Below are 12,578 nucleotides of genomic sequence, written 5' to 3' on the forward strand. Positions count from 1 at the left end.
TGAGATTTGCTGTAAATTAGTAAAAAAAAAAATGAATCAGGAGGGTAACCAACTGTTGTGTTTGTTCTCATTTGGTCTCTTTCCTTTTTTTTGTACTCAATATATCATCAAACTTGTTGTTTGTGTTCACCATAACCCTTTGACCGGCTATCACAGGTCAAAAGCCGGTCAAAAGGGCTATGGTAAACACCAACAACAAGTTCGATAGTATATTGAATACAAAAAAAAGGACAAAATGAGTACAAACGCAAAAGTTAATTACCCTCAAGAGTCATTTTCCCATAATATTTTCATTTAACATCTTTCTTTTTATTTGTATAGACAAAAGTTTTAATAATAGCAAAAAAAAAAAAAAAAAAAAAACATTCATAGGCAAAATATGATAAAGAATGATAAAAGGTTATTTTACTCTGGACAAAAACAATCAAAAAGAGCGTTTGAGGCCAGTTCGGTTCGTACCGAAGCACTTTAGACAGTTTTATGCAGAAAGAGGAAATCACAGCCCAAAATAGTTGGAACATGAAAATAGCCCAAAATAGTTGGGACTTGGGAACATAAAACCTTAAATCAAAATATTGATAATTTGATACCAAAATGATTTACTTGGAGAATGTGCTAGGCCCATCCTGGTTCCTCGCGGTTTCCAATTTTCCGGCTCCGTAGTTTGTTAGATGGTACTTCGATACCCTTCTTCATCTCTCTCTCTCTCTCTCTCTCTCTCTGTTGATCGATCGGTACTTTCATCGCCTTTAACTGCTACAAGAACCCTAACCCTCGTCCCGTCAAACAAGTCATTGCAGTTGGGTCATATACAAACCAGACATGCCTCCTCGGAAGACGCCTATAAGGCGCAAAAAATCATCATCAGCTACCACACCTACCCCTGATGGTGATCATAAATCAACCACACCAAAAGTTGAAACGGGAGCTGAATTAGAAGATGTTGCGAAAGTCAAGACGGAGATGTCGGGTCAGGTAGAAGTATCCGATCTCAATTCTGCTAAAATTGACGGTGATTCAACTACATCTCTTGTTGTTTCTCCCGAATCGATGATTAAGGTGGGAATCGTTTTAGAGAATTCCGCAGCAGGTGATGGGAATAAAGCGAGAAATGAGGGCGGTGAACCGGACGTGGGCGGAGATAAGGTCACAGAGGATTTACCGCTGGTAAGTGAGGATGTTGGTAAAGGGAAGCAAGGAGAAGGAGATGGAATCGTTTACCTAGAAAATGATGAATCTGACGAGACCATAGTCAAGAAGAAAGATGATTTACAGCATGGAAGCGAGAATGTGGATCAAGACAAACAAGGATCAGGCATCAATGGTTCCCAATTGGAGACAGTTGCAGGTAAGAAAATTTTTCACCATGAACATACATTTTGATTTATTACTTGATTACTCTTGAAGATGAGGTGTTTTACGGTCAAACTCATACATCATGGATCATATATCCTCGTAACTGCATAATAAGCTCAGTTGTTTAATAACTCAAAAATACTAAATGACAATAACAATCCTCTAGCTGTCAAAGGCAACAACGAAGAAGGAAAACAAGAAAATGCGAAAACCATCTCAGCTCAAGAATCTAATGTTGACAAAGCACCTTGTAACAATGCTGCTGCTTTAGTTGTAGAAGATGGGGAAAGTGATGATGATAGCGAGGGAGATGATGCAGACAATGAAGGCGAGGAAGATCCTTCTCAGGATCCTGTCCCCGATAATAAGAAAGATAAGGACATTGAAATCTATGTTGGAAGATTGGACAAGAATACAGTTGAAGAAGATCTGGTCAATGTCTTTCAACAATTTGGGGAGCTGAAATCAACAAGAATAGTGAGGAACTCAACCACAAAAAAGAGCAAAGGTTTTGCATTTATACGGTTTGCATCTCCCGATCAAGCAAAGCGTGCTCTTCTGGAGTTGAAAGATGGAGTTGAGGTATGAGATTGAGCTCTGCTTATGTGGTTTTGGGAATTGACAGAAGGTGAACTCAACAAGTCAGATTCTAATATGTTTTTTCTATGCCTAGGTGAGGGGCAAACATGTAAAGATATCAGAAAGCCAGGACAATCATACACTATATTTGCGAAATATTAGCAAAACATGGAAAAAGGAGGAAGTAAGTTTACATGTTTTATAATCGTTCACTTCTATTTGTTCAAGTATCAAAGCTATCTCTGTTGCATAAGATTGCTTTCAAAGCACCAGCTAGTAGATACTCAATGTTCCCATTTTCCTCTTTAAGGTGTTGCAACAATTGAAACAATATGGAATTGAGCATATTGAGATGATCCGTTTACCTGAGAATCCCAAGCTTGTAGGGAAAAATAAAGGTTTTGCTTTCTTGGAATTCACCACACATTCAGATGCAGTAGCAGCATTTCAACGACTCAAAAAGCCAGATGCAGTTTTTGGGCGTGATATAAGTGCTAAGGTTGCCTTTGCTCAAACACCTATGCGTCAAAATGATGAAGATTTGTCACAGGTATGTGATAAAACTTGTTAGAATTCCCTGTTTCAATGGTCAATCGATCAATGTGTTTCTTATTGTGTTCTAGGCCAAAAAGGTATATCTGGAAGGACTCACTAAAGATTGGAGTGAAGAGAAGGTGAAGGAGATTTGTAAAAAGTATGGTGAGATTCTTAGAGTTGATATATGCCTGAACCCACGAACCAAACATAAAGATTTTGGGTTCATCACTTTTGCATCAAATGAACATGCTTTGGCTTGTGTTGAGGGTATCAACAATGCTGATATTGGAGGAGAAGTCAAGGTATGGATGTTTACTTCCCCTCATAAAAAAGAGTAAATTACAAAAACGATCCCTGTGGTATGCGGTTGTTTACAGGGGTTAGTCCAGATTTGAAACCTTTTGAGGTTTTGGTCCTTATATCGAATTTTGGTCCATGTGTTGTTAACTTTAACAGTCCTTTTGTTAACATTGTAAAATGACAATGTTGCCCTTTTTTTTGGAACAAAACCGTAAAAATACCACATGATCATATTATTCCCTTGCATATAACGGGGACCATTTTTGTAATTCACTAAAAAAGAACGCTATGTGTGAAACATCATTCGGGTTTATTATTTGTTACCTCAGATCAAAGCCAACATTTCAAAGCCTCAGTCTAAGAGTCGATCTCAGAAGCAGGGTTTTGGTGGGGGATTCAAAGTTGAAGCCTCAACATCGAATACAGAGGGTGGAAAATCTAAAGAAATTTCAGAACCTAAACCAATAAAAACAAAAGGTGGTTTGAATTCTCAGCAAGTTAAAAGAAATAAAAATGATACCATTAAAAATAAGGTGAAGGGAAGTATCAAAAATGGTGAAAGCTCTAATAAGAAAAGAAAAGCATCCTCTGACCATAACGTGAATGCTCCTCCCAATTTGAGACATGGTGATACAAAAAAACCAAAATTTGGTGTCGGGGTTGAAGGGCAAAATAGTAAATCCGCCTCCAAACCAGGAAATCACAAAAGAACGGCCCCAAAGCATGATGGAGGTAACAGAAACCCTCAAAACAAAAAGCCTTTCAAGAAACAGAAAGGTATATTACTATTTATGTCCTCTTGCTTTGCTATTCCTAGCCAGTAGCCAGTTGTTGTACACTTGAATTGTTAAAAATGGAAATTGATTGAATGAATGAACTAAAAAAGGAATATCCAAGATGATGATGATGATCTACTCAACCGACCTATCCTAATTGACTAAAAGACGTTATTGCCCCCCACTATCTCTATTCTCTACTTAAGAAGCCACACTGAGAGAACCAGAATTGATACTAGTTAGGATCCGATTAGGAGTTAGGAGTATACCAGCAGTCTAAAGGAAAGAAATAGCAATGTACCTTTTTTGACCCCATTTACATTGAAAATTTTAGGCAATGTGCATGCAATTGGAAGAGAGAGAGATAATGTTATTATTAGGAATCCAAACAGTGATAATCATATTAGAAGAGGGCATGATGATTACAGAAGCAGCACCAGATACATGGGTCGTTCATATGCTGTTGCTGTTGCTGTTGCATCTGATTCTTTTCGTCTGCCTCCTGATTCATTGTCCACAAGACACTTCAAGGAGATGGTATGATTATTATTTTTAAAGGCTTAAATGCAAGAAATGAAAGTAGATTGGTATTTGGGATTGTTTAAATATTGATGTGGTTGGTGTTGTCGTGTTCGATAAAAATAAAGGTGCAATGATTGTATTTGTATATGTAGGAAGCACATGCTGGATACATTGAACCTGTTTCTGGTGCTACACACAGTAGTCGACCATATTCAGGGTATGTTCAACCCACCCATAACCATAACCACCCACATCATCATCAAACTGTCTACCTTGGAAGTCAAAGTCAAAGTCAAAGTCAAAATCAAGTTCATTCAAGATATTCAGATCGTCCCATTATGAGCCAATCTCAGTCTTATCACACTCACACTCACAGACCCTATCAACAACAATCTTTAATCCTTCAACGTGAACGTGATCCTTATGATTCTCTCCTCCCAATCCCAAGGTCAACATTAATAATAATAATAATAATAATAATAGTAATTGTGTTTTGCTTTTAAATTTACATTTACATTTCAAAATGTTTTTGTGACTTGTGTAGAAGTGTTGGACATGATGGCAGAGGTACTGCTGTTACTTACGTTGGAGGTAATCCTTTACCTACTTTCTTTATATCTCTGAATTTTTAACCAACTATCAGTTTACACTATTATTGTAAAGTTTAATACATATCACCAAATCATAACATTTTTTTTTATTTTTAAATTATAGGTCCACCACTTTCAGCATCATCTCAAGTGCGAAATCACACAAGCTACTACCAGGTCTCTCTCTCTCTCTCTCTCTCACACACACAAATGGTGAAATGATTGAAGGTTGGTGGTTTACTTTTTTTGTTTGATAAATGCAGGGTGGTAGTTACAGTGGAGGTGGTTACAGTACTAGTCAAAGAACATACTACTGAGTAGAGTGATTAGTGAGTTAAAATGCATCTTAAGGAAAAGGATAAGGATGAAGATATCCTCTGTTATATGTTGCGGGAGAAATGGTGTCTATGTGTCAAGAGCCATGAGGCATCGTTATTTATTTTTTTAGTTGCCATGTTATATAAATCTCGCTTCTTCAACTTTAAGAATATAGACATGATACACACTTGTTTTATTTAACTATCTATATCAATATCAAATACTATATGTACTTCATCTGTTGCATCCTGCCCATTTACATGTTTTAGAAACTCAGATTTCTTGCATCTAGAGAAGAGCGATGGTGTTGCCAACTTTTCTTTTTCATTGTCAGTGCCGTTGTGGTATAAATAAAATTATTTTAATATTGTGGAAGTCATGATAAAGCGTGTTTAGGTGGAAACAGAGCTATCACCCCTTAAAATGTACCCAAGGTGTAGTAGTTGAAGGCATTTAGTGAGGATGTGACAATAACAGTTTTTTACACGTCAAGAAACCAAGATTGTGCATGTAATGATGGAGCCGTGGACTAGGGAAAATCACAATAATATAGAGGAAAATATTAGGTCAAAACCTGCACAACAACAAATCGAGATATGTATTCAATTTATTGCACTATGAGTGATGTTAATGGGCTGCAACTATAATAGTAGAATAAGAAATCTCCAACTCATAACATTATCTTTTATACTAAAGTTTATAAAATAATGCAACAAATAGTGTTAATGCTAAACCTTTTCGACCTATTACATTATTATAATTAACACTAAAAGAAAATATTCTAGGTATATTCATATCTATCTAGTTTTTATAATTTTACAAAAACATCCCTTTATATTTATTAAGATTTTACAAACTAGGTTCATAGCCTTTTATAAATATACTATATAAATTGTATTATTAAAAATCTATAACCATAACTACTTATTCATATATATTTATTTATTTATCGTATTATTGAAACAACTAGTTTATCATAACATTTTAACACAAAATATCATACATGCATTTTGGAAATAATACACACACACACACATATATATATATATATATATATATATATATATATATATATATATATATATATATATATATATATATATATATATATATGCGTTGAAATGTCTTTCATAAGTGGTTAATTAATGCATTTTGTAAATCGAAATAAGCTTCTTTATCATTGATATGTCTATACCCAGCAAAAAATATTAGAATTTGCTATCATTATTTCTACATCTGTCGATAATATATCTCTTGCAACTTCAATTGGTACGTCAAAATCATATTTATCATCGATTATCATATGTTATATAAAATAACATAAGAAATCATTTGTATTTTTTTATACTACTAAGATTATAATATATATCATTATGTGTTTTATATAAATCTTGTATTGTATTTTAAATTATTAAATATAGTAATATAGTTAAAAATATTAAATATAAAACTATAATTATATAAGAAATAAACAAAAAGTATGTACATTCAAACTTCAATGATTAATATATACTATTGAAACTTGAACATTAAATATAATGTTGATGCTACTATATTTGGTGTGACACTATTCACCAACACTATATATAGTGTTAAGTTTAGTGTAAGGTTGGAGCATTATAATAGTAAATTTTAGTGTTAAAGTTAATTTAGCATAGCTTTTATTGTTAGGTTGGAGATGCCCTAAGATGTGCTTTCCATGATTCCATCTATGCAAAGAAAGACATAGCCGTATAAAGTTCTGCAGTTTTATCATAAAAATAGCGCGCTTAGATCCTGTTATGCCTCTAACCTTAAAGAACTAACAAGTAAAAAAAGAACACATGCTTTTATTAACCAAAACATTTTTAACTAGTAAAGATCTATAAACAATATAGTGGATGAGTAGTAAACAAAACACCTAACAAAATATTTAATATCAAAGTTTCAACTTCCATATCAACACACACACAAACACAGTCCTTGGACAAATGCAACTTGATATCTATCATTCTTTATTTAGTAATGAAAAATTCATAAAAAGGAACAAGAAGAAGCAGTACATGTCAAAAACTGTACAGAGTACAATCAGTCATGATGGGCACCACTAGACCCTGCTTTCCCTTCCATTAGACCATTGCGAATCTGATCACTAATATCTCTCACATGTCCAGGCCCATGTGGTATAAACACAGTGGTGTTCTTTGATGAGTTCCCAAGATCTTTAATCGTGTCAAAATACTGAGTTATCATAATCAGATCCATCACCTCTTTTGCAGACGCCCCTTCCACTTTATGTGAGAAGTTCAATATATTCTCTCTTAATCCATCAGTTATCGCCTGCCTCTGTCTTGCCACACCAACTCCACCCAAATACTTGGCTTCAGCTTCTGCTTCTGCTTTTTTCACTAGAAGAATCTTATCCGCTTCTCCCTTGTACACACTTGCAAGCTGAAGCCTTTGTGCTGCATACAAGGACAAATTCGTCAATAAGTTATCGCAACATTTGTTTTTTTTTTTTTTTTTTTTTTTGGAATGGAAGGGCAGAATGGTCATACAGTCTCATCCAATCAGTCTAGAAAAGACTTAATCCAAACAAACAACCACTTTACCCATACAGAACTTAATGGAAAAAGGAAAAGAATATGATAGTGCATAGTAAAAAAGCAAGACCTGCATTGATTTCATTCATTGCTCTACGCACAGAAGGATCAGGTATAATGTCCACCATCAGTATGTGCTCTATGTTGTACCCATATTCTCCCATAACCTAATTAATACAATAATCCCACGAAATCATATAAACTTTTTTTTTATATATAAAAAAAAAACCTAACACAAGATATGAATTTACCTTCTCGAGTTCCTGCAATACGGTTTTTGCGACTTCATCTTTCTGTTCAAAGAGTTGATCTAAAGTAATCCTTGGAACCTGAGCTCGTACAACTGAAAGAATACCACTGGTTTATGAGATAGAAACTATGGAGGAATTTTTGTAGAAGCAAAATGGACATGAGTGTAGGAACTAAGAAGATCACCATCGAAAACATAGGATTGAATTTGTTCACGAGGGTTCTGTAACTCGTAGAATGCATCATCAGCGTTTTGCTTAACTACTCGGTATTGAATTGAAGAAATTATTTGAACAAACACGTTGTCCTGCAAAAAGGAAAGATACTTGAAGTTCAACATTTGAAATAATTCACTGTGCTTGCCAGCTCCAGGAAAATGAACCCTAGCTCTAGTTTCTTATGATCTAAATCACAATATACAACCTACCAATTCATATGATAGTTACATGATAATCTACCGCAGATCGTACGATTATCAAGGATTTAAACTCACAACATAGGTCAAAAAATAACAATCGATACATGAGAAGGTAATTTCATAGATCATGTGAGTTATAAGGAACAGAAAAGAAAACCTTGGTTTTGGTCTCGATTTTGACTTCAAGCGAGTTGATCCTGGTGGAGAGAACACCGGCGAGATATTGACCGGCGCAAGGGTTGAAGAAATTGAGACCTGGCTCAGCCAATTTCTCGAATCGACCCCATTTTTCAACAACCCCTATACTTGCTTGGTCTATGCAACCCACAAGAATACACGACGCGTTCCCCATCACCTGCTGCAATCTCAATTCTCACCCACTCTGTATGTATCTAAATATATCTGAATTACTTTCTCTGAAAATATCTGGAGAGATACTTCGTTACGTGATTATATCTATATGAACTTCAACGTAGACACATCTGAAACCGCCAAAACGGACGTTGTGAGGTGTGACGCGTGAAGAAGTCGTCGACGATGATATTAATGTGGATAAATTAATTTTAAGGGGTGTATCGGATGTATTACTTTAAAGATTTTCCTTCTGATTTTTGTTACTATTAATATAAAACAATAACATAGATTTTTTTTTGGTATACAAAATAGGAAAACGAATAGAAACTCAAAATAGCAGGATATTTGTTATTATTACCTTTTTGCCTTTTAGTGATCGAGAATACATTAAAACTAAAAGATTTTATTAATTTAAATAAAGAGTTTTTTTTTTTTTTTTTTTTTTTTTTTAATAATAAGTTATGCCTTTTAACTTATCTCAAATAGCTTATGTCCGTTTATTATATTTTACTACCAGATAAACTAATTTACTATTATAAACTCTCTTTTAACACCGGAAAAATCAATAAACATTTTATAAATAAACGTCATTTCTTTTTTAAATGAGCAATCCAAAACACCCGTTGTCCCTTCCTACTAGTATTTGTGTTTATTGCAACAAAAATGTTGGTTTTGATTCCTTGAATTTCATATTTGATTTGAGCTTTCTGCTTGATCGTCTTAGGTTTCTTTTTTCTTGATTTTGGCTTCTAATTGCCACTATGCATATTGTTCCATAAATTTGCTTGTAATTGATGTTTTTGGATTATCTTATACATGGTCATACATAAAGTCTATATTTCCCCTCCTCCTCACACCTTGTTACCAATGTGATGTCAATTTGTAGGGCTTCAATTGGTACAAAATCCATGAGTGCAAGTTCTTCGTTAGGAAAACTTTCATTAATAGTCTATCTTGGAAAATTGAATTAAAGATAAGTTTATTTTGTTTACGATGAACATAAATATATGAGAATTTCTTTATGGGTTATGTTATGTTAAAGATGTGGCCTTAGCTCATATATTGGTGTATTAAAACAATCAGCAACCGGAAGGCATATATGTCTTTAAGCTATTTCAAATTATGGTGATTACTCATGGTTGCACAATTATATCCTCGGTATAATATCCACATGTACATTCACAATGGACAATTGTTGTCTTTATATTGAGGGGTAAATTCTTCATATGATCATTGGTTTTGTATAAGCTGCCGAAAGGCACCCAACCAGGGTTACTAAGATCAAATACTGAATCGAAAAAGCTTATGATGTTAGGTATTGAATTATATATACTATTAATGGCTAAGAAAATGATTTATTCCAATAGCTTATACGTAATTTTTATTATAATGTAACGTCCCAAAAACCATAGTAAATTTTTTATTTTTCAAAGAGATAAAAACGGTGTTTCCAAGCGTACTCATATGTACGCCCCGCGTACAACCTCTTTTGCAAACTTTTTTTATTAGGGACCTAATGCGACACTTTTGATAAAGATTCAGAGAAGGATAAAATGTACCTTAATTCAGGATGTTACAATTGACATCCCCACCTGCGGTTGCTAGCTACAACATCGACCGATCAATCGAAGCGAGTGATAAGTATCTAATATTGTTACTACGACGTACAATGAATCATTGTAGGGGGTACATTCAGTCACATAGCTCGGTTATAAGACTCACTATAAACATTAACTAGAATCTCTCTCTCTCTCTCTCTCTCTCTCTCATACACACATACTACAAACCATAGGCTTGGTTTCTCTCAAAACAGTAAGTATGGATTACTTATGCAAAGACACCTTTTGGTTTTCAAAGTTTATTCAAAGACTCTTTACAAACATAGTTTTAAGTATTGATATACTTATATTTTCTCTCACTGCAAAATAGATATAAGTATGGTTTTACTTATGAAATAATACCTTTGAGTATGGTTTTACTTATGGAATAATACCTTTTTCTTTTCAAAGTTCTTTAAAGGTACTTTACAAACTCATTTTCAAGAATGGTTTTACTTACAAACACAAATACTTTTTGGTCATTTTAAAAGTATCACTGATGTTAACATAAAACTTGTGACTCTCACCAAACTTGTGTTGACCCTCAAACTACATGTATTCTCAGGGAATCAGTAATCAAACAATTCAGACGAAGGATTAGTCATGGATTTCAGGCTATCTAGCTTACTAGTTTTTGTTATGGCTTCCTACTTGTTTAAGGCAACTTATGTACTATACTATTATCTATAAGAACCATGTATTCAAACATCAGGATGGAATACAAATGATGTTTTGTTTATTGTTGTACTCGTGTTATACATATTTAGTTTACATGTGATCCATGAACTAAGTCGCACAACACGACATGTTCCGCCGCCTCAGTCGGGGGTGTGACATACCTAGACTGCTCATTGGAAGAGGCTCTAACAAAGACGACCACCAGCATCCGGGTCGCCAGGTAGCAACAATAATGTTGATATAAAGTAGCAACAATAATGTTGATATAAAGTTCTAATATAATCAAAAGAATTCTATTTAGTGCCAATTCTCAATTCAAATTGGACAAATCGAACTTTAATGCCTCTAAACTTATGTTATCAAAATGAATAATGAATTCCGTCCAAAAGCGTATGTAAAAACCTTTAAATTAGCTTTCAGGAATGACAACATAATAATGTTCATATGTAGGTTCTAATATAACTTAAATGAATTATATTTAGTGTTACTTCTCAATTCAAATTGGACAGGTCGAACTTTAATGCTTCTAAACTTATGTTTTTGAAATGTATAATGAATTCCATCCAAAAGCATTTGTAAAAACCCTTTAATTTCCTATAAAGAATGACAATGTTATAATGTTAATATTGGTTGCTAATATAATCAAATAAATTATATTTAGTGTCACTTCTCAGTTCAAATTGGGCAGTTCGAACTTTAATTCCTCTAAACTTATGTTATCAAAATGTATAATGAATGTCGTCCAAAAGAGTCTATAAAAACCTTTTAATTAGCTATGAAGAATGACAACATAAGAATGTTCATATGTAGTTGCTAATATAATCAATTGAATTATATTTAGTGTCACTTTTGAATTCAAATTGGGCAAGTCAAACTTTAATGCCTCTAAACTTATGTTATCGAAATGTATAATGAATTTCATCCAAAAACGTCTATAATAACCTTTTAATTAGCTATGAAGTACGAAAACGTAATAATGTGGATATCTAGTTGATAATATATTCAAGTGAATTATATTTAGTGTCACTTCTCAATTCAAATCGGGCAAGTCGAACTTTAATGTCTCTAAACTTATGTTATTGAAATGTATAATGAATTTCATCAAAAAACGTCTATAAAACATTTTAATTAGCTTTGAGGAATGACAATGTAATCATGTTCATATGTAGTTGCTAATATAATCAAATGAATTATATTTAGTGTCACTTATCAATTCAAATTGGGAAAGCCGAACTTCAGTGCCTCTAAACTTATGTCATCGAAATGTATAATGAATTTCGTCCATAAGTGTCTGTATAAACCTTTTAATTAGCTATGAAGATTGAAAACGTAATAATGTTGATAACTAGTTGATAATATAATCAAATGTGACCTTAATTATTCGTTTTCATTCTTCATAGCTAATTAAAAGCTTTTTCTTGACGTTATATCAACATTCATAGATAATTAAAAGGTTTAATTTTCTTGACGTTTGTTGATGAAATTCATTATACATTTCAATAACATAAGTTTAGATGTATTAAAGTTCGAATTGTCCAATTTGAATTGAGAAGTGACATAAAATACAATTCGTTTGTTTATATTAGCAACTTTATATCAACATTATTACGTTGTCATTTTTCCTAACTAATTAAAAGGTTTTTCCAGACGCTTTTGAATGAAATTCATTATACATTTCGGTAACATAAGTTTACAGACAAGATATAGTTTGACTTGCCCAA

The 12,578-nt window shown here is 33.4% G+C and overlaps 2 protein-coding genes across 4 annotated transcripts; one reads left to right on the top strand and one right to left on the bottom strand.

Annotated features, from left to right (window-relative positions):
• The first annotated feature begins 604 nt into the window (after window positions 1–604).
• Window positions 605–5,215, top strand: LOC145065959 (uncharacterized). 3 transcript variants are annotated; one of them, XM_079013083.1, is made up of 11 exons: window positions 608–1,348; window positions 1,628–1,938; window positions 2,030–2,119; window positions 2,246–2,485; window positions 2,559–2,774; window positions 3,102–3,549; window positions 3,883–4,085; window positions 4,223–4,518; window positions 4,615–4,661; window positions 4,785–4,837; window positions 4,924–5,215. In XM_079013083.1, exons 1-11 carry the CDS (start codon window positions 823–825, stop codon window positions 4,975–4,977), a joined length of 2,484 nt encoding a protein of 827 aa, XP_078869209.1. In that variant the 5' UTR covers window positions 608–822; the 3' UTR covers window positions 4,978–5,215. The 3 variants fall into 3 exon arrangements, with proteins under 3 accessions (XP_078869210.1, XP_078869209.1, XP_078869208.1); XM_079013082.1 differs by having other exon boundaries at window positions 609–1,348; window positions 1,523–1,938; XM_079013084.1 differs by lacking the exons at window positions 3,883–4,085; window positions 4,223–4,518 and having other exon boundaries at window positions 605–1,348; window positions 1,523–1,938.
• Window positions 5,216–6,866: 1,651 nt separating this feature from the next.
• LOC145069672 (SPFH/Band 7/PHB domain-containing membrane-associated protein family) lies at window positions 6,867–8,778 on the bottom strand. Its single transcript, XM_079016623.1, has 5 exons — window positions 8,385–8,778; window positions 7,996–8,116; window positions 7,812–7,903; window positions 7,631–7,727; window positions 6,867–7,422 (listed from the first exon to the last, which is right to left on the bottom strand). Exons 1-5 carry the CDS (start codon window positions 8,577–8,579, stop codon window positions 7,046–7,048), a joined length of 882 nt encoding a protein of 293 aa, XP_078872749.1. The 5' UTR covers window positions 8,580–8,778; the 3' UTR covers window positions 6,867–7,045.
• Between the last annotated feature and the right edge of the window lie 3,800 nt (window positions 8,779–12,578).

Source organism: Lactuca serriola, chromosome 8, assembly GCF_051521515.1.
Source record: "Lactuca serriola cultivar US96UC23 chromosome 8, Lser_US96UC23_V15, whole genome shotgun sequence".
Taxonomy (NCBI): domain Eukaryota; kingdom Viridiplantae; phylum Streptophyta; class Magnoliopsida; order Asterales; family Asteraceae; genus Lactuca; species Lactuca serriola.